Here is a 22,723-nt window from a genome sequence, read left to right as displayed (position 1 = left end):
CTTCTGGTAAACGTCTAGGCCGCAGTTGAGTAACAGCAGCTTCAGAGCCAGAAACCGATTATTTTTGGACACTGAGGGAGGGTGGAAATGAGAGCGAGTACTGTAAACAGCTACTTATTTTTGCCAAGACGTCAATTTTGCATTTTCTTTTGAGCAGACTTACCACTCTTTCTGAGAATTCAATACCTAACCTGGCAAGTTCAACCACTTCTAGCCGCACCTGGGGCATTGTCAAAGCTCACGGAGGCAGGCCCGCACACAGCGGGGAGAGGCAAGGAGTAGATGTGCACCTCTCTGTGAAAAGAGGAGGCTCGTTACGATATACTCCTTGGAAATGCGTACTATCTGCCCAGTGGCGTAACGAAATTGGAAGCACCCCCCCCCCCCCCCCCCCCCCCCCCCACCCCCCCGCACAGGACACAAAGGGCCCTCCCTCCAGAATCACCCAGGCCACGTGCTGTGCTGAGGGGTCCCCTGAAGCTCGCCCCCCAGCAGGAGCTGCGGGGGGCTTTGTTAAGCCCCTTAATCTGCCTGCCGTATGGCAACTCCAGCGCTTTTGGTTCTCCCCGCGAGTTTCCGAACAGTCCTCAGATTATCAAAGCAGACGGGGTGTGACGGGGCTTGTGAAGATGTGCTATCCGTAGAGAATGGCCGCGTTCTGACGTTAGGTGAATGTGTCGACTTCATTTAGTTGAATGCTCTTTGTGCAGCCAGCTCGCCTGCAGGACACCTAATACCCCTTTCACCCATTATAGAAGATGAACACATCTTAGCTGCTTCATGCCACTGACTGATTTAGGTAGAGGAAATGAATGAGCACAGGAGTGAATATCAGCATCCTTTCTAGTAATACTGCTTTATATTTGCAAAGATCCTTGCTAGCAGTGACGACTAATCATATCCCCCCCCAAAAAAAATCCCTCCAGTAATGGAAAACACACCCATGAAGCCTTTAGCGGGGCGACCCTTAAGACAATGGGGTCTCCAGGATCCTTTAGTTAAAGCTGGGGCTATAAACTGCAAGGACGCGCAGCGCAGTATTGCAGAACAAAACGATGTGGAGGGAGGGTCGAGAAACACCATCAGAAGGAAGACAAATTCCGTTTTTTATCACTTGTTGAAAGTTCCTCTTTAAGTAAAACGTGTCTCAATTTGTTTGGGATCCAAAAGCCTGTAACTAATCTGCGATTAAATGTACTACTGTTACATAACTACATATGGGCGTGACAGGCTAGAGGAAAACAAAGTCTACTGAGGGGTGTATTGCACATTTTTCGTCTATCATGCCTTTGAAAATCTGGGGAGACAAACACCTAAGCAAGCACTGGCAGCTGCAGGGTATATACTAGACAAGCAGCCTGGAACCCGCTGACTGCCAACTAATAAAAACTGTAGGTCAAAGTTATTCGGAAGGCATACTTGTTTGTTGTTGTATGTGACAGAGAAGAATTAAACCACCAGCAGGGGCTAGCGCGATCGTAATAATACATAACCTGCTTTATACAGCACTTACTATGACAGCCTTTGTCATTTCTAGGGGTTGGAGCTACAAGGGAGACCTTTGCTCTCACACTTGTCACCATCAATTTATCGACCTTGGAAGAATGATAGGCTAAGATGATCTACAGACACCTGGACTCCTTAACTGCAGGTCACTCCAGCAACGAGCTCCGAGCTCTTAAGGCAATGAGGCATCTTGCCCGCTCAGTTATTTTCAAAATATTTTCTTGCTGAAAAAAAATCTACAGATATCACTTAGTCATTAGGTTAGCGGAAATAATATGAAAGGGCGGGGGCGACAGAACATTGTAACACACTTAACAATGTTAACGCGTACAAATGTATAAATATCTAATACTATTGTAAATGGTTTAGCATTTTTATTCCACTTATCCCTGCCTAAAAATATAAACATAAAACTGGTGGATCATGGCCATTAACCCTACACGTGCCCCCAAACTATCAAGTTCCATGCATGTCAAACATTCACCTGAAAGCTTGCTGAAGTACCCAGTACATGTTTAGTGTGGGAAAGAGGGCAAAGCCTCTCTCGCTCCCTTGAGCCCACCGTGTGGAATGCACTTCATAAGGCATAACCTGCAAGAAGGAGCTGCATTCAAAAGAGGCACTGATAAACTCACTGTCCCACAGCTACAGCCATGTCCCTAGAGGGGGCTATTCAGAGCATGTGCTACAGACATGCCCAGTCCATCCACCAGTGGCACAAAGGGTAAGTTGGTTTCGGAGAGGTGTTACTCCTCATGTTGATGAGGTAATCTCCGCACCAGTGTGGTAAACTCTCTCTGCTTAGTCATACTTGATTTACCAGAATATCCTGGCAGTCATCACGCCAGTGAGCACTTTAAAACCCTGACGTCACCAGCTCCCCCGTAGAGCGAGCTGAAGAATGATCAGAAACGTGAAAGTTTTCTTGTTGCATCGATGTTACAGTTCCTTTTGGCTTTGCTGACAAGAAGCAGTGCACGAGGAATGTGCAGCCTCCAGTCACCCGTGGGGTCGTACTGAGGGTGCTGTGAACAATGTGCACGACGCTCCCAGCCGGCGTGCCTCACGCCTCGGTAGCAGGGATCTGCCAATGCCAGGCCTCTGAAGAAACTGGCACTTTCTACCAAACGTGCAGTACCAACAGAGCTACCAGCTGCCGAGTTTCGAAACCGCTGACATTAAAAAAAGGCCCAATTGCCTTTCCCAATGATTAGATGGGGAAGGGTTGTAATACAAATAAATAACATACAAAAACACGTATTTTCATGACAGTAATACTCACACAGAGACACTTGAATTATATCAGATCTTTGCCTGCCAGCTTGGCAACGCAGCGTATGTTGGACACGAGACTAACCTCTTGAGTTTTATGATATTGTAAACCTTCTTTATTTTATGCTTACGATGGAGGAGGGGTAAAGGGAGAATGCCAAGAAGGTCCAGGTGTAGATGGTGAGAGAAAAATGCTCGACTACCCCCATCCCCGCACTGGGAATTGTAACCCTATATGGCTTGGATAAGATGGGGGAACAATCACTGCTAGTCAAATTCTCCCATTACAGGTGAACTCCAGACTTAGAAACCTAGGTGGCTTGTATATGACTGGGGATGATCAATAGCGAGCCTGCTTCTTCGGCCATAGGTGATCTCCACACCGGCAACCTAAATGGCGTGGATAGGATCTGGAGACAATAACAGCTAACCTGGTCCTCTGGTTACAGGTGAACTCGATACCCCAAACCTATATGGCACTGACAGGACTGGGGACAATCACGACTAGACTGGTTCTTATCTACACGAACTCCAGACTCAGAACGCTAGACAACTTGAAAGTGGCAAGGTGGGGGAAAATCGCAGCTAGCCTGGTCCTCCACTTGCAGGTGAACTCAAGACTCCGAACGCTAGGTGCTTTGCAAGGATTGGAGTATAATCAGTGGTAGACGATTTTCCAGTTACTGGTTACCTCTGGTCTCGGAACCCTAGGTGGCTTCGGTTGGATAGGAGGACATCTGCAGGTAGACCAGTTCTTCAGTTACAGCTCAATTCCAGACAAGGAGCTCTGGATGGCTTGGATGTGATGGGGACAGAAGCAGCTACCCTGGTTCTCCGAGTGAAGGTAAGGTCAAAAGCATCTGCTCTTAATAATATAAGTCCATTCCTACAAAAACTCGCTTATTTCAGACCTTCTCCAGTTAGGGGTCTACACTTCTGAAGATACTGTGTGACATCGTAGACTGTGCAGTGCCAAGAGGTTGTAGGGTAACAAAGTAAAACGTGCCAACATTAAAGCACCTTTAAAATGCTATTTAAATAACAGCATGGGAGAAAAATAACGAGATCCGGGATTGTGACAACTTAAATAAAACATCTAATCAGTCTTGAGTAAACAGGACAGTAGCCAGGTTCAGAAATAATGCCAGCATGCACCAACAGGTCCCTTCATAAAGAACAAGTTACTTACCTTAGGTAACCCCTTACCTGGTAGAGACTATCTAGTTGCCTATTCCTTACCTTAACATTATCGCCAGATTGGATTCAGAATGTTTTAGTGAGCTGTAACCCTGCGTGCAGGTAGGTGGATCCATGTGGCATCGTCGGCACCGGAAGTGATGTGCCCACTGCCTATATAGGAGCCACTCTGGTGTGCTGATGTCAGTTTCTTTTCACTAATTTCCACACCAAAAGAGAGGAGCCCCAAAGAACCATGACCACTGGTGTGAAAATCTAGGACCCTGAAAGGGGAACGGCCTTGGCCCTAGAAATCTGCTCACAGAGCACGGAGGATGAGTGAGTCAGCAAGAATCTGGGGCTATATATAGTCTCTACCAGATAAGCTGTTACTAAAAGTAAGTAACTTGTTAATCTGATAGACCTTTAGCTGCAGATTCCTACCTTAGACTAGATACCCAAAGCAATACCTCCGCAAAGGTAGGCCAACGGAATGAATTTACACTAGAAAGTCCTGCAGGACCAAACAGGTAAAGTGCTCGTCCCAACAAACCTGACTGTCCAGTGCTTGGCGAACATGTGCAGAGAAGCCCACGCTGCTGCCTGGCAGATGTCCAGGCCTGGAATTCTGCGTGCTAATGAGTGGTTGCAGCCTTAGCTCTGGTGGAATCAGTACGCAAACCATAGGGGGTTGCTTCTTGCCCAGTGCATAGCAGAATTTAATGCAGAGCTCGATCCATCGGGAGACGTGCTTCTGAACAACCTCACCCTTCTTGGCGCCGATATACCCCAAGAAAAATTGGTTGGCAACCCAGAATTCTTTCGCACGATCAAGGTAGAACAATGTTCTTTTGGGGTCCAGTCAATAGTGTAGCTCCTCTTCCTTAGAGGGGTGCGGAGGAGCGTAAAAGTGTGGCACAGTTATGGACTGACCTACATGAAAGGGAGTGACAACTTTCTGTAGAAAGTAAGCTCTAGTGCGAAGAACCAGGTTGTCAGGGAAACGATTAAGTACTGAGGCGGAGATGACAAGGCTTGGAGCTCACCGACTCCAGGAAGATGTTATTACCATTAGGAAGGCTGACTTGATGGTAAGAAGCCTGAAAGGGCAGTTATGTAGTGGCTCAAAAGCACGCATCAAAAATGTAAATACAAGACTGAGGTTAGTTTGAGGTATAATATAAAGGCTGAAGACGGAAACGTGTTGGAGACTTTTCGAAAACCTATTTACAACAGTGGATTTGAAGAGGGATGGCTGATCTGGCAACCACAGGAAGGCTGAAATGGCAGAAAGATAACCCTTTAAGGTTCCTAAAGCAGAGCCCTGCTGGACAGGCAGATAATAAACAAAAGGGCCTGAGAAAGTGTAGCAATTCGCTTTTCTGCACACCATGCTACAATCTTACTCCTGGGGCAGGCGTATACCGTCTTGGTGGTGGACACCTGGCTGCCAAGATAACCTGTAGACTTTGAGCGGAAGGTGAAACATGCAGGACTCGCGGACACGGGCAGGTTTACTTACCGGTCACGGCAGCATTTGTAACTTGCAATTGTGGTCGACCATTGGTCCACGTAGTCCTATGGAGCACTTTTCCCTAATGCGGGTGGGCTCAAGTTAGGAAACATATTTACCTGACTTATGTAAGTAATTTGATACCTGTTCTATATAGATCTGTGTAGTTACCTGTAATTACTGGTACTCCGATTTAGAAGACACATTAGTTCTGCTTGACTAGGAGATATAGCAAGTCAATTTTGGTCCTGACGAAGCATCAATGGACCCGTATGGGCCACTAGGATGCGAAACATGTTGACCGATGAAAAGGGTTGGTTCGCAAATTGTGTAAAAACCTCCTGTTGATTCATAGATCTCATTAGAGTGATTGATCATTGTTTCTACTTCACTCGTCTGACTTCACGTTTTTAATCTTGGTCCCTACCTTCCAACTGGCTCAATAAAGTATTTAACCATTGGGGGTTGTGAGAGCCAATTTTATCTCTTTCACTTTTTTGATCTCCTACACACTCTGTCCTCCCCCCACTCAACTCTGGGGCATGGCACCATCATCATAAAAGATCTCCGGCAAAGAGCCCCCCCAATTGGGGTGGAGCCCGTCAGACATTGCAGCGCCGGTCTGACGAGGAGCTGTACCAATGATGAAGCATGACATCCTTTGGATGTGTGAGGTTAATTGCTCCTACAATTGAGGACCCTCTTGTGTGTTTTCATTTCATTTTTTCCTCCTGGAACAGTGTATCACAATACTTTTTATAGCTTTATCTGGGGACATACACTGGACCATAACACCCCTCTATCCCTCTTTTTGTGGTGAAAAGCTATCATCTGTTGCCATTTAATCTCCATGCATTAAAGTGGAGCGCTGACAGGTTCGGGTGGAGAACCCTCTCCAGCTGCTGCAACAGAAGATCCTCCTGAAGGTTAACCTGATTGGAGGACTGATGGCTTGGTTTAACAGCTAGGGATATCAAACTCTGAGACTAGGCCGGAGCCACAAGGATGACTTGGGCCTGGTCATTCTTGACCTTCTTGAGAACTCTGGGCAGGAGTGTTTTGGGTGGAAAAGGCATCCAGGAGGCGTGAGCTCCACTCAAGATGAAAAGCGTCTCAGAGCGAAAGTCGCCTTCGGGACTCCAGCACTCACAACTGCTTACATTGCACATCTCCGGTGAGGACAAAAAGATCTAACCAAGGCTCCCCCGGCTGCAAAAACAAAGCTTGCACCACCTCTGGATGGAGACGCCATTCGTGATCTGCTAGACATCTTCGGCTGAGTTAGTCCACTCTGGAGTTCAGAGAGCCCGCCAGGTGTTGAACCACCAGGGAATATGCCCTGATGTTCCAGCCATGTCCAGAGACGCAGGGCCTCTTGCCAAAGGGTTCACACCACCACAGTGCCCTATTTGTTGGAGTACCACATGGCAGTGGTATTTTCGGTGAACACCTGCACTAGCCTTACCTTGATGGAGGGTAGAAAGGATTTCAACACTAGCCGGAAAGTTCGGAGCTCCAGTAGGTTGATGTGGAGTCTGGATCCTGCCGAAGACCTCTGATCTTCACCTCTCCCAGATGGTCGCCCCAATCCCAGGAGTGACCAATCTGTCACTACTGCCAGATCTGGTTTGGGAAAGGAGAGGGCCTGCTGCTGACCCAATCGTGGCCCATCCACTACCACTGCAGATTTTTTGCTGTTCTCTCTGAGATCTGGATACTGTCGGAGAGATTCCCCTGATGCTGTGCCCCGCTGAAGTTCAGGTCCCGCTGCAGAGCCCGCATATGCCAGCGGGATTGTGTCACAAGGATGTAGGAGGCGAATGGGCTCAGCAGCCTCCGAGTCAATCTCATCAAAACCCAGGCAAAACATCAGTATGATAGCCTGAACATTCTGGACTCGCCGTTCAGGAGGACAAGCTCTAAACTGCATTGTGTCCAGAACATCTCCAGTGAAAGGGAGCATCTGACAGGGAGAGTCAGGAGATACTTCAGCACATTGATAGTGAACCCTAGTGAGAGAAGAAGGTCTGCAATAATATGGAGGTGGGAGATTACTTCCTCGGGCGATCCCACCTTCAACAGCCAGTCATCAAGATAGGGAAAGAGGGAAGACTGGTACCCCTGCTCTCTGCCGATAAGCTGCAACCACTGCCATCACTTTGGTGAACACCCGAGGGATGCTGGGAAGGCCAAATAGGACCACAGCAAATCAAAAGTGCTTGTGGCCCACCGTAAATGGCAGGTAACGTCTGTGGGCAGGCAGGATGGGAATGAGGAAATGTGTGTCGTGCAAGTCCAACACCACCATCCAGTCTTCCCGGGTCCAGGGCAGACAGGACTTTAGTGAGCATGAGCATTTTGAATTTCTACTTTTTGAGGAAGAAATTAAGAGGGTGGGGGTCCAGTATAGGATGAAGGCCCGTCCTCTTTTTGGCACCAGAAAGTAGAAGAAATAACGAACATGATCTACTTCTGGCAAGACAGAGGCCACTTCCTGGCAGAGTAAGGAGAGGTGGTCATGCGTCAGTTTGAAGTGGAGGAAGTAGCTCTCTCGAACAATCCGGAGAACCCTGCAGTCAAATGTTTTCGGCCTCCAGTGGTGTAGGTGATGGTGTATCTTACCGCCCACTGGTTGCCCATGATGATTTTGAGAGTGAGCTAAAGAGGTTTGTAAGCTATGGCTTTTGGGGGTGCTCTGCTATCCTTCAAGCGCACCAGCGGTGAGTTTGCCTGGTCTCTGAAGAGAAAGAAGCCATCAAAGGCATGTCCATAACTGAGGCTTGGTCATCCTTTAAAAAGCCAGTTGTTCGTAGCCAGGCATGGTGCCAAAAGGCCACCGGCGAAGAAACAGCTCTGACTAGCGAGTCAGTCATATCCAGCCCACTTCTAATCATGAACTTGGCTGCATCTCTCCCATCTGCCATAGCTTGGGAGAGTATGGCCCAGGCCTCCTTCAGGACCATAGGCACCACCTGTGCAACCAAATCACACAGTGGCTGGACGTAATAGACCAAAAGGCACATGATGTTCACGGACCACAGTGTCAGGGTTGCAGACGAAAACATTTTCTTGACTAAAGATTTGTTATCTGGTGGAGTGGTAGGGAATGTGCCAGGGTTTACATGAGAAGTGGAGGCTTGGACCACCAAGCTCCCCGAGTAGGGTGCAGCATGAGAGAACTGGGGTCCCCTGATGCGGGGTGATGACAACTGTCCTGTTCACAGAAGCCCCTGCCCTGGACTTGGACCAGGCCCCAAGCAGGAAGTACAAAAGGGCTTCATTAAATGGGAGAAGCAGTTCTGAGGTGATCACACCTGGCTGAAGCACCTCTGTCAACTTCAGTATTGACTGCCACTGAGGGCAGGCAAAGTCCAGGGCCTCTGCTGCCCTTCTCACCACCATAGCAAAAGAAGCTCCCTCCTTTGTGGCCACGGCAGGAGGAGAAACCATGCTAGCATAACGTCACACCAGTCCATGCTGGTGTTCTAGAGGCTGGTATTCCTCAGGTTCCAGTGGGCCCTACCAACCTTCCCCACGTCCTAGCCCATAGTAATAGGTCTGGAAGGCAAGGCTCCAATCATCGCTGGAGTCTGACGATGCCCCTCCCGCTCCTCGTCAGAGTCTGGGATAAGAATGCGGATGGCACTGTCGGAGGCACACAGTGTGTCGACATCGGGACTGGCATCAGGGAAGGTCAAGGTGGTACGACCAGCGCTGATCTGAATCCATCTGTTTATCCAAGGGGCCCGACTGGCACCGGGGGTGGACCTGCCTTCGGGGAGCCAGTAGGGGCCTCGCCTGAACCAATGGGGCCCAAAAGCATACCTGTGGGGATGGGCCTCAATTATGAGGTGCCTTACCTCATAAAATTTGCAAAGTTGGCCAATATTGCTCCCCGAAACACTGGGAGGCACAGAACTGGCCCAGGCTCAACCACAAAGCCAGGCCTTGAGTGACTGATACCTCATCTCGTCGGATGACTGAAGGATGGGGTGAAGTCGAAGGCCTCTTCGACTTCTTACTTTTTTTTTTCTTTTTGTGGGACTTACCCAATCGCCCAGACAAATTTGGCTGTGATTAAGACTGATGGCTCAATCCCAGGACCTTCCTTGCGACCGGGATTCAGACAGTCACGGCATCCCATTTAGTGCAGCAAGGAGCTTAAGGGACTGCTCCCTCAAGGCCTTGGGGTGCATGGCACGGCAGTCGATGCAGGTCTTTTAGTCGTGGTTGCGGTCACGCTTGAGGCATCAGAGTCAAACAGGGTACAGGTCCGTCACAGACATCTGCAGGTGACACACACCATAGGGCTTGAAGCAGGAATTCCTAGTGGACATCCCTGCCACACCAGGAGAAACAAACTGCGACAAAAAGACAGAAGGTCATTAAAAAAATGAATGGTGGTAGCTCTCTCCAGACTTGCGCTGACTGGAGCAGGAAAAGAGATGAACTAACAGCGCGCTTGGTTAGCACCTATATAGGCACCGCACAGGTCACTGTCCGCACAGACTACGCTATGCAGGGTTGAACTATGCCACCTGCTGGCGCACAAGTGTACGGCTCACAAAAAATTTCCAGATCCAGTCTGATGCTGGGGATAATTCAAAGGGAAGGAATCTGAGGCAAGAAGTCTCTATCAGATGCCCTACTTGCAAAAGTAGAAATCGACTCCTTCAGGTCTTCTCCTAAATTTAGACAAAGTCAACAAATAATCTAGGAGTACTTGTGGAAATTTAGGACTATCACACATTTCTTGGAGCACTGCTACTTCTTAGCATCTTTTTATGATTATTTTTCCACCAGGTAGAAATGCTGAACGAGTAAATGAGGTGTACATGTACATTTAGCTTTTTGTTCACAGGTAAAATGGTTTTCCTGCTGAGGAAACCCTAGCACAGACCGTCATGAAACATGAGGTGTGCAAGCTCATCAACTACCCGAAAAAGGATCTTGACTCCAGCCTTATAACCGTTTTCGTGGTAGGAAACTATCTGTAAACAGCCACAAATTTACCAGCTCTGGGTGTTCACTACCTTCTATATGATCACTCCATATAACGTCCCACATAACGTCCCCTTCCTTGCACTTAACTAACAATATTCTGGATGATTTTACAGCGTTGTAACTGCATTTCGGAAAATCAGCTAGACACATGAACAGTAAATGTAATTTCAAACCACAAATTGCATTTTTGCGCAGATAATTTACACCTCTGTCAAGCACTTTGTTATGCAGAAAATCTAACGCAAGTAAGTGGTTTCTATTGAGTGCCCCTCAAAAGTTCAGTAATACTAGTAAGACAATAAAATCTCGACGGGTCTGTTGCTAAGACTCTACCATCTTCTATTAGTTATTTTGTTGCATTTCCTTGTACTTGTATTTTTTATACCGTGCGAAGCACTCCGTTTGCCATCTAGTCCGATCCAAACTATGCAACCAACTCGTTAAATAAAACAGAAATAAATAAGCACACGGGCATATGATGTTTTGGCTGTGTGTTGTGCCGGGTGGCTTGATTAAAAGGCAACTGGAGTCATAGTGTGGGGCTGGATGATGAGTGGTATTGTTAGGTAATCAGCTGGTAATTCTGCTAGACTCAGTCAGCGGGTCTTAACATTTTGACTTCTGTGGACCCCAACTGATTTATTACTGGAGTCCAGGGGTGCTACCAGGTACCCTAGCCTAAGCAATTTCTATGATTCGGACCTTAAAACAATACAAAAAAACTACAAAACAAGAATACACAAAACACATGCTAAAACAACTGAGTTTTGTGTAAGTCACAATAACATATAGAACATGTTTTCAAATTGTCAATGTTGCTTCCTTATTTGTTAATACTTAATTTTTAATTGATTAATTTAAACATCATTTATTTCTGTAAAACAGTCACGGACTACACGAGTAGGCCCCGAGGACCCCCCCCACGGGTCGTCAGACCACAGGTGAAGAGCCACTGTGGTACATAAAAGATGTGCCTGCTAACAAGGGTGTGCCTGCTACAGCACTTTTGCAACCGCAGTGAGCAAACACGCCGTCCGATTCGCTAGTGAAAAAAGCTTTCTGTTCTGTACATTTATGAAATGAATACAGTATCTTCCACAGGACACACTGCAGACAGAGGTCATTCATATTAACGCCTACTCTACCGGAGATTCGAGGCGTGCATTTTTGCGTGCCATTTCTTGAGGTAGTGCCGCAAATGCACCACTGACTAAAATCACAGCCAGCGTCACGAAGTTCCGTATTTCTGGTTCAACTAAAACTTTTGGTTTATCTAGACACATGTGTTGCTTCCTCTAAGAGCAGAGGAAACCTTATAGCCTCCCACATGCACACAATGATAAAGATGCCGTGAGAAACAACGCCTTTCACAGATCTTACTCACCCAATGAGGGACACCATATGCTCCACGATGTGCTTGCTGAATGTGACGATAACAAAAAGTTTCTGTAAAGAAAAATAAACCCTTCATTAGAAGAATATTCAGCAGAAAGATTGATCATGAGTCTAGCAGTTTGGCTTTTCGTATATTATACCAAAGCAGAAAGGCCCAGAATGTCTGCCTTTTATCTATCTCTTTAGATAAATAATTTGGTCCCTTTAAGTACCTCCAGCCAATCTTCACCTCCCAGTTACCCAGTTCCATCAGAATTCCTTTACTCTCCTTAGTGACATGTAATAATGTACTAAACAAAGGCTTGAAAGAGTGAGGCTCAGGCTGTATTCAGGTGATGGGGACATTAGGACAACAGCCCCTCAGTACAAGCCCCTCTTGGAGTTTCAGCTACTCTGAAAGGCTAGTCGTTGAAAAAGCGAAGCTACTTAGTGCAAACAAAACTGCTCTTGCTTTAGGATCAGTCATTCATCCTCTCTCATGCAGAAGTACGCCACCTCATTACCTCCAACTTTCTGGCCCTCGACTAACAGCTGGGCTAGTTCCAGCAACCTACATTGGGAGATGATGGCACAGCTCGCCGAAAATCAGTAGTCCAAATCCAGAACGTACCAGAGTGAGTTTGTTGGAAAACTCTACAGGAAACACAAATGAAATTGCATCTATAGAGTTGAACCAGTTGTGTTGGTCTGTCCAGCCTGCTGGAGCCCATTTGTCTCAATTTGTAACCGCACAAGTTCAAATGAAAGCAGCTGCTCAGAATTAATATTGCCATCTCTAGTTACAACATACTGTAAGACGATGCTTATCCAAAATAGACTCTAAACGTCCCATTCATTCCCTTATGTCATGTGTCAGGGTCTTGAGCCACTGACAACAGGTGCCTTTGTAAGCTATCCTCAAGGGGCCTCTGAATTGGCAATGAAACAGAGTTGGGGTTGTTATCCGATTGTCTGCATAACCCACACACTGTGGCTGCAAGAAGTGACATGCTCTCTATTTCAGAGAACACGTCAAATATGGCAAGTATGGAGGGCACTTGAGGCTATGCTTCTCTGAAATGAGTTTCGCATAGCTCCCTGCTCCACATTTATTCAGCATGCAAGAAGGCCTGTTTCCGGGTCACAGGGTCAATGTGAGCTCATTTCCCATCTCCCCAGGCTTACAAGCGGCTTCTAGGCGGACCAACATGCTGTGGACCCACTCCACGGTTTGTTAGGGAGTGATGATCTTCCATTAAAGGGAAAGAGATGGAGGCACTGAGGGAGTAGATACATCAAGTGATAATTATATTGGTAGTGTGAGAAGTAGGTTCGACATAGAAGGAAGGTTGTGTTATACACGTGGGAAGGTCCCTGCTGAATTAAGTAGTGAGCGAAAGCAAGGTTGGATCTAAAGTAGAGGGCAGGGTGGTAAAAGCAGTGATGATCAATGTTACTGCCAGGCATGGGACATAATGCACTGAGATGGAAATTCACCCCAGGACAATACGATGATTGTTCTGCATCACCAAAATCGAAACTCATGGAGCAAGATGGAAACTCACAATTGAGGTCGCACATGAGACAAGATTTTCCAAAGGCAAGAGCATCATGAAGATAATGAGTAGGATTTCTAAGGAATCCGGGTGCCCTCTGGGCACTGGCTGACTGGAGCAATGGTGCTCGGATGGGACTTAACAGTATAAGACCCCAGGAAAGTAGGGGGACTCTTCTCTTCCCGTGAAACCACTGTCTGATAAGGGGGATCTTCTGTACTGCTTTGAACACTATACACCTGGCTACTGTTATTAGTGTCTAGGGTCTCACTGTGTGATTGAGAGGGAATGCTGAGGGTGCTAAGAACGAGAGACATCCTCACAGACTAGAGGTGAGTTAGAAGAATGTGGGCTCCGGGTCCAGGTGAGTCTAACACTGATGCCTTTGATTCTTACAAGTAGGACTACCTATCTAAGCATAACATGTATTTGATCAATGGGCCTTAATTTTACACCGTTGATTGAGAAGATCACAGTCAGTATCCACTACTTGCAAGGCATGTGACAATAGACTGGTACTTCTATGTCTGAGGTGCTGCCTCCTGAGCACCTCTATAGTTTACATCCTTGTGTCCTACCATTATTTCGGATCCTAGACATTGGATTTACCACAATTTTGGATAGACACATATGTGCAAATAAGTACATTAAAAAGGGGAGCTTGAAGGGTTTACCCAAATGAAAAACTGATTAAAAAAAGTCATAAACACCGGTGAGGCAGTTATCCCCATTACAAAAAGAGCATTACTACAGGTATAGCCCTCTTTGCAGCACACTTCAGTCTCCCACTGTTTAGTGCACACACAATAAATATATATATATATATATATATATATATATACATACATATATATATATATATACATACACACACGCCCCCTAAAGTAACTATAACTCGCACCCTTGCCATGCACATCCATAATCCAAAGATGCCATAGAAGGTGTCATCAATGATGATGTAATAGGTGTAGGAACTAGCTATAGTTACCTTAGGGAGCGAGTTATAGTTACTTGAAATAACTAACTTTAACTGCTGAGTTTCTATGGTTTTGTACGAGTAAATTCACAATTTAACTATAATGTCTCTGAAACCTTTGTTTTTTTCAGTGAACTTCTATGGTTTAATGTAAAGTCATTTTAATTATTGTACGCCATCACTGCTGACCACATGTGGCCAGGCCCTGCAGCCTAGCCCTTATAACCACCCAACCCCACTCTGCACACAGCCTTTGGCCGTGCACAGTAGGGGTTGGCCACAGGGCCTGTCTCTGTCAGTGGATCAGTGAGTTGGTGCATGGGTGTGTGAGTGGGTGCACGAGTCTGAGTGCATTTGTGAGTGTATGAGAGTATGAATGAGTCTGTGAATGTTTTTTACAATTTTTTGTTGTTGCTTATTTGCGAATATCGCCCATGGTGAAGAACAAGTTACTTACCTTCGGTAACGCCTTTTCTGGTTGATACGCTAGCTACCTGTGGATTCCTCACCTAATGAATTCTCCCAATGCGCCAGCATTCAATGGAAATTTTCTTCCCAGCGCTGCACGTCGACGAGGACGTCACTATTGCCCGACTCCCACACGACTCTGTCTGACGTCATCGTGGCAATAAGAGGACCTCGCCAGGGTGCTGATGGCAGTTTTCACCATTTTTTACGTGCCTTTGAGGCGAACAGGTGATCACCTGACATCACATGCTTGACATGACTACATCAATCAAACATAATAAGCAATATTTAATCAAATAAAAACAGCAAAAATATACAAATATAAATGTCTATCTATCACACATATATGTACATATATATATATACATACATATACAATCAAATATAAATACACATCCCTTTATACATACACCCTAGGAAATCTTGGTATGACCAACCAGGCAACGGGGAGGCGGGTGGGACTGTGACTGTGAGGAATCCACAGGTAACTAGTGTATCCACCAGAAAAGGCATTACCTAAGATAAGTAACTTGTTCTTCTGATAGATACAACTACCTGTGGATTCCTCACATAATGAACAGAGTCCCAAAGCAGTACCGCACTAGGTGGCAGGTGCCTAAATGGTCACACCAAGAAATCCCGCAGCACGGACCGTGCAAAATGGCCATCCCTCCTAACCTCTGAGTCCAAGCAATAATGCTTTGCGAAAGTGTGGCGGAAAGCCCAAGTTGCGGCCTAACGAATTTCATCCACAGGAACACCTCTAGCCAAGGACGAAGAGGCCGACTTAGCCCTGGTGGAATGGGCTCGAATTCCGATAGGAGGAACCTTCTTTGCTAAGGAATAAAATACTTTTATGCAAATAATGACCCACCTGGACAGTGTTCTTTTGTGGAGAGCCTTTCCTCTTTCCCACGTAGCCAATGAAGAGCTGATCGTCCACCCAGAACTCTCTTGTTCTCTCGATGTAGAAACTTAAAGTTCTCCTCGGTTCAAGCCGATGCAGTCTCTCCTCCTCTTTTGATGGATCGGGAGGAGGGTAGAAAGACGAAAGCGTTATAGATTGTCCCAAATGGAAGGGTGTAACAACCTTTGGTAGGAAAGCAGTCCTGGGCCTTAGCACCACCTTGTCCGCATGAAAAGAAGTAAAAGGGGGTTTAACGCCAAGTGCTTGAAGTTCACTCACTTGCCTAGTCGACGTGATGGCTATGAGAAAAACAGTCTAATACCAAAAACCTTAATGGACATGAATGTAAAGGTTCAAACGGCGAACCCATCAGGAATATAAGAACTAAATTCAAATCCCACTGAGGCATAATAAATGGAGTGGGAGGAAACCTATTGATCAGACCTTTTAAGAACCTTATAACTATAGGGGACTTAAATAAAGAGGGTTGATTGGGAAGACACAGAAAGGCCGACAGTGCCGACAGATAGCCCTTAACCGTCGCAACTGCACAACCCCTCTGCGCCAAGGACAACGCAAACAATAAAATGTCCAACAAATGGGCCTGTAAAGGGTCAATTTGCTTCTCTCCACACCAAGCAACAAATTTTGCCCATCTGTCAGCATAGGTAGATTTGGCGGAGTGTCACCTGGCCAATAAAAAAAATGTCCACTACTTCTGGCGGGGAAGAAAAGGAACTCAGATTGCCCCGTTCAATCTCCAATCTTCAATCTGTTCACCAGGCAGGTCGCTCCCCTCACCGCCACGCAGCCCCTGTGTGACCGCTGACCGCTCCTACTTCCTGTGTCCTGTTGCCGCCTTTTTCGCTTCCTCTCCTTCTTTTGGTCCTGTTCTGGGTCTCTGCGCCCAGCGTCTCCCCCTGTTTCCCACCGCCGCGTTCCGTAGCTCCGCCCCCTCGCTCCCCATTGGCCGCCCCGCTCCCACCTCCCAGCTGCTCCTCCCTCCCTCTCCCACTCTTATGGAGGCCGCGCAGCGGTAGAGAGAGCGACCTCTGACCCTGTTCACCAGGCAGGTCGCTCCCCTCACCGCCACGCAGCCCCTGTGTGACCGCTGCTACTTCCTGTGTCCTGTTGCCGCCTTTTTCGCTTCCTCTCCTTCTTTTGGTCCTGTTCTGGGTCCCTGCGCCCAGCGTCTCCCCCTGTTTCCCGCCACCGCGTTCCGTAGCTCCACCCCCTCGCTCCCCATTGGCCGCCCCGCTCCCACCTCCCAGCTGCTCCTCCCTCCCTCTCCCACTCTTATGGAGGCCACGCAGCGGACGCGCCGAAGGCGTGCCTAAGGCAAGCCCGTCTGCGCCCGTCCGCGCCTGGCCCGTGCCCAGCGCCAGACCCCCTGGCCCCCGCAGAGGCCAGCCCACCCGCAAGACCTACAGCGCCACCACCCTCCTCGCACTCAACACCGGCCGGATCCCCGGGTGCTGCCGTGCCGCCCCAAGACGCACCCACGGACCCTTCACCTGCCAATCCTGCAAGTTCTCCTGCATCCAGGACCGCACCGCGCCCGCCAAACCAAGCACCAGCAGCAACCACCTGAAGTGCATCCTGCTCAACACCCGCTCCATCCACAGACACGCCGTGGAATTCTGGAACCTGCTCGACACCACATCTCCAGACGTCGCCTTCCTCACAGAAACCTGGATGAATGCCTCCTCAGCGCCCGACATCGCCATCGCTATCCCAGACGGATACAAGATCACCCGGAGGGACCGCGTCAACCAGAACACCATCCGCATCACGACCACCTCCGACGACACCCTCACAGCTGCCGAACATCTCCACTTCCAGATTCACACCGATCCCAAGACCACACTCAGAGGCACCCTCATCTACAGACCCCCAGGACCCCGCACACATTTCAGCAAAGACATCGCAGACTTCATCAGCCCACACGCCCTCCCCTCCGCTGACTACATCCTCCTAGGGGACCTCAACTTCCACCTGGAGAACAACAACGACAACAACACCACCACCCTGCTGGACAACCTCGCCAACCTCGGAGTCAAGCAACTGGTGAACACCCCCACCCACTACGCCGGACACACGCTTGACCCAGTCTTCTCCTCCAGCAAGTACATCTCCTTCAGCCACTCAACCGGACTCCACTGGACAGACCACAGCTGCGTCCACTTCAGCTTCAGAAAAACCACGACTCACCACCACCACCCACAACAGGCTCCCCGCAGGAGCTGGAACAAGATCACCATCGACCAGCTCTCCACATCACTGAGCCAGAACCCTCCCGCCAGCTCAGCGGACCCCAACCAAGCAGCCAACAACCTCACACAGTGGATCACCAACTGCGCTGACAACCTCGCACCTCTGAAAGCCCATCCCGTCAGGCCCAACAGCAAGAAAGCCTCCTGGTTCAACAACGACCTCAAGAACTCCAAGAAGAACTGCCGCACCCTCGAAAAAGCCTGTCGAAAAAACCCGACTACAGACAACATGACCGCCCTCAAGGACGCCTCCCGGAAACCCCACCAGCTGATCCACACCACCAAGAAGACAGCATTCAAAGAACGACTAGACAACAACGCACACAACAGCAAGGAACTCTTCAGCATCGTCAAAGAGCTCTCCAACCCCAGCGCCGAAAACAACGACATCACCCCCTCACAAGACCTCTGCGACTCACTCGCCTCGTTCTTTCACCGCAAGATCGCCGACATACACAACAGCTTCGGCGCACAGACCACGCACCCAACCACCAAACCGACGCCCCCCAACACCACCCTCCGCGCCTGGACCCCGGTCAGCACCGAAGACACCATCCATATGATGAACACCATCCATTCCGGATCACCAACCGACCCATGCCCCCACCACGTCTTCAACAAGGCCGACTCCGTCATCGCACCCCATCTCCGGGACATCATCAACTGCTCCTTCAACACTGCCACCTACCCGGAGAGCTGGAAGCATGCCGAACTCAGCGCCCTCCTGAAGAAACCATCAGCAGACCCCACCGACCTCAAGAACTACCGCCCCATCTCGCTCCTCCCGTTTCCTGCCAAAGTCATCGAGAAGACCGTCAACAGACAACTTGCCGCCTTCCTCGAGACTAATGGATCCCTCGACCACTCACAGTCCGGCTTCCGCGCCAACCACAGCACCAAGACCGCCCTCATCGCAGCCACTGACGACATCCGAGCCCTGCTCGACAACGGGGAAACAGCGGCCCTCATCCTCCTGGACCTCTCCGCAGCGTTCGACACTGTCTGCCACCGCACCCTAGTGCAGCGCCTCAGCAACATCGGAATCCAAGAGAAGGCACTAGAGTGGATCATCTCGTTCCTCGCCGGAAGAACCCAGAGAGTTCGCCTCCCCCCGTTCAGATCCGAGGCCACCGAAGTCATCTGCGGCGTACCACAAGGATCATCACTCAGCCCCACCCTCTTCAACATCTACATGAGCCCCCTCGCAGCCATCGCTCGCCATCACAACCTCAACATCATCTCCTACGCCGACGACACCCAGTTGATCCTCTCCCTCACCAACGACCCAGCCACCGCCAGAACCAACCTGCACGAAGGGATGAAAGACGTAGCCGAGTGGATGATGAACAGCCGCCTGAAACTGAACTCCGACAAGACGGAAGTCCTCATCCTTGGATCATCACCCTCTGCCTGGGACGACTCCTGGTGGCCCCCTGCCCTGGGCAGCGCACCCAAACCAACGGACCACGCACGCAACCTGGGCTTCATCTTGGACTCCTCCCTCTCGATGACCAGACAAGTCAACGCCGTCTCATCATCATGCTTCAACATCCTACGCATGCTCCGAAAGATCTTCCGATGGATCCCCACCGAAACCAGGAAGACGGTCACCCAAGCACTCGTCACCAGCCGACTGGACTACGGTAACACCCTCTACACCGGAACCACGGCCAAACTACAGAAAAGACTCCAACGCATCCAGAACGCCTCCGCACGCCTCATCCTCGACATCCCCCGACACAGCCACATCTCCGGACACCTGAGAGACTTGCAATGGCTCCCCGTCAGCAAGAGAATCACGTTCCGCCTCCTCACCCACGCACACAAGGCCCTCCACGACCTGGGCCTCAGGTACCTCAACAACCGCCTGACCTTCTACACTCCCACCCGCCAACTACGATCGACCAGCCACGCCCTCGCCGCCGTGCCACGCATTAGGAAAGCCACCATGGGAGGAAGATCCTTCTCCTACCTGGCAGCCAAGACTTGAAACTCCCTCCCCATCCACCTCCGTCTGACCCAAGACCACCTCTCCTTCAGGAAGCAACTCAAGACCTGGCTGTTCGAGCAGTAGCGGTCCCCCCTCCCCCAGCACCTTGAGACCCTCCGGGTGAGTAGCGCGCTATACAAATTTCTTGATTGATTGATTGATTGAGGCATGGAGGTGCAAGCTCTGGAGGTGGGGGTGTAGAACCTGCCCCTGCGACTGCGAGAAGAGGTCTGCCCTGTGAGGGAGACGGAGCAGAGGGCACAGTGAGAGTTGAAGGTCTGTGTACCATACCCTTCTTGACCAATCCAGAGCTATTAAGATGACTTGGGCCCGGTCTTGGCGAATCTCCCTCAGAACCCGAGGAATCAATGGTATGGGGGGGGGAAAACGCGCAAAGCAACTGGCCGTACCAGGACATCTGAAACGCGTCCCCCAACACTCTTTGCACCGGATATTGGAGGCTACAGAAGGACGGACAGTGCGCATTCTCCCGAGTGGCAAAGAGGTCTACCTGAGGGAATCCCCACATCTGGAAGATGTGAAGGACCAGGTCTGGATGGAGATGCCAGACACACTGTCCGCACGTACGTTCAGAACTCCGGCCAGATGGTTTGCTACTAAGCAAATGTGATGGTCCTGTGCCCAGGACCACAGCCGCACAGCCTCTCTGCAATGAAGGTATGACCCTACTCCTCCCTGCTTGTTGATGTACCACATTGCAGTAGTGTTGTCCGTCACGACCTGAACCGACTGATCGTAAAGGGAAGGGAGGAAGGCCTTGAGAGCCAAACGTATCAACCACAATTCTAACAGACTGATATGAAACATCTGTTCCACTGGAGACCAATGACCTTTGACCTCCAGGTGAGCTCCCCACCCTAGAGTGGAGCCATCCGTTATAACTGTGGCCACTGGTGGTGGTAGCGAAAACGGCCTTCCTTGGGAAAGGTTGCCGTCCGCAGTCCACCATTGATCAACTAATCGTCCAGGTAAGGGAATACCGATATTCCCTTCCTCCTGAGATTTGCTGCAACCACCGCCATCACCTTCTTGAAGACTCGCGGTGCTGAAGGAAGACCAAAAGGAAGGACCACAAACTGGTAGTGTTGCGACCCTACCACAAACCGGAGATACTTCCTGTGCGACTTCAGAATAGGGATATGAAAGTAAGCATCCTGTAAGTCGACAGACACCATCCAATCTTATTTGTTCAACGCCAGAAGCACCTGGGCTAGGATCAGCATTTTGAATTTGTCCTGTTTGAGGAACCAATTCAAAACCCTCAGGTCCAGGACCGGCCTCAAACGACCATCCTTCTTGGGGATCAGGAAATATCTCAAATAACAACCCTGACCCCTTTCCTGCTCTGGAACCAACTCCACTGCACGTTTCGATAAAAGGACTAGAACTTCCTGCTGCAACAATAGGAGATGGTCTTCTGTGCAAAAGGATGGACGGGGAGGGATGGGCAGGGGAAACTCCCCAAAAGGAAGGGCATAACCTTTCCCCACAATATTGAGGACCCAGGAGTCCGATGTGATCAACTCCCAGATGCGGAGAAAATGAAACAACCATCCCCCTACAGGAGAAGCATGGGATGCAATGGATGGAGGACTAAGGCTGCTTTTCCTGTTTCACCCCTCCCCCCCCCCCGGAGGAAGAGGCAGGGTGCTGCTGGGTGGCCCCTCTTGTTCTAACCCTACCCCACCCTCTATAGGACCTATAGGGAAGGCTAGACGGATGTTGGCCTGCCAGTAGGGGTCTCCCCCGAAAGGAAGTGCCTCGTCCAAACCCCCTGAATCTTCTAAAAGACCTGAACGGGGTGGTCATAGAAGCCTGCAGGCCTAGGGACTTGGCGGTAGACCTGCTCTCCTTAAAGCGCTCTAAGGCAGAGTCAGCTTTGGAACCAAACAACTTGTCCCCATCAAATGGCAAGTCCAACAGGGTCGTCTGTACATCTGTTGAAAATCCAGAAGACCTCAACCATGCATGTCACCTGGTGACAATGGATGTGCCCATTGCTCTGGCCACCGAGTCCGACGTATCCAGCCCCGACTGAATAACCTGAGTCGCTGCCACTTGCGCATCAGACAGGAGACCCTGCATAGTCTGAGGGAAATCAGGTAGCACAGCCTTGGCTGTGTCCATCAGGGCATGAATATACCTGCACAAAACACAAGTGGCATTTGCAGACTTAAGGGCCATAATGCACAATGAAAAAATCTTCTTGGCAGACTGCTCCATCCTTTGACTCCCTGTCTGATGGAGCCCCAGGGAAGGAACCAGGAGCCGAACGCGAGGAGCACAAGGCCTGAACCACCAGACTCTCCAGAGTCGGATGCAGAGGGAGGAATCCTGGGTCCCCAGGAGCCACTCTATATCTTCTCACCACTGATCTGCTTACAGCAGTCGAAGATACAGGTTTCCTCCAGACTTCCTGGGTTGGTTCTGTAAGAGCCTTGTTGAACGGAAGGAGTGGATCCACAGCAGCTGAAGCAGGATGCAAGACTTCCGTCAGAATGTTCGTCTTTACCTCAGCTGCCAGTAGCGGAAGGTCCAGATAGTCCGCCGCCTTCCTTATCACCATATGGAACGAAGCAGCCTCCTCTGTAAATTCCTCAGGAGAGGCTAGATCCCACTCAGGGGAAGTATCGAGACCACTCGCGGAGTGCAAACCATGAAAGTCCCCCAGGGGCTCAGCGATCTCT

General features: G+C 49.4%; 1 protein-coding gene across 4 annotated transcripts in view; it reads right to left on the bottom strand.

Moving 5' to 3' along the window:
• Positions 1-22,723, bottom strand: part of VMP1 (vacuole membrane protein 1) — a 682,493-nt gene that overhangs the window by 88,353 nt on the left and 571,417 nt on the right. For all 4 annotated transcript variants that reach the window (XM_069226431.1, XM_069226430.1, XM_069226432.1 and 1 more), the window contains one exon: positions 11,856-11,917. In XM_069226431.1, the coding sequence (XP_069082532.1) occupies positions 11,856-11,917 (62 nt within the window). The remainder of the gene's footprint in view (positions 1-11,855; positions 11,918-22,723) is intronic.

This window comes from Pleurodeles waltl, chromosome 3_1 (genome assembly GCF_031143425.1).
Source record: "Pleurodeles waltl isolate 20211129_DDA chromosome 3_1, aPleWal1.hap1.20221129, whole genome shotgun sequence".
In the NCBI taxonomy this organism is placed as follows: domain Eukaryota; kingdom Metazoa; phylum Chordata; class Amphibia; order Caudata; family Salamandridae; genus Pleurodeles; species Pleurodeles waltl.
Note: the sequence above shows the minus strand (reverse complement) of the source record. Positions and strands in the feature narration are given on the sequence as shown.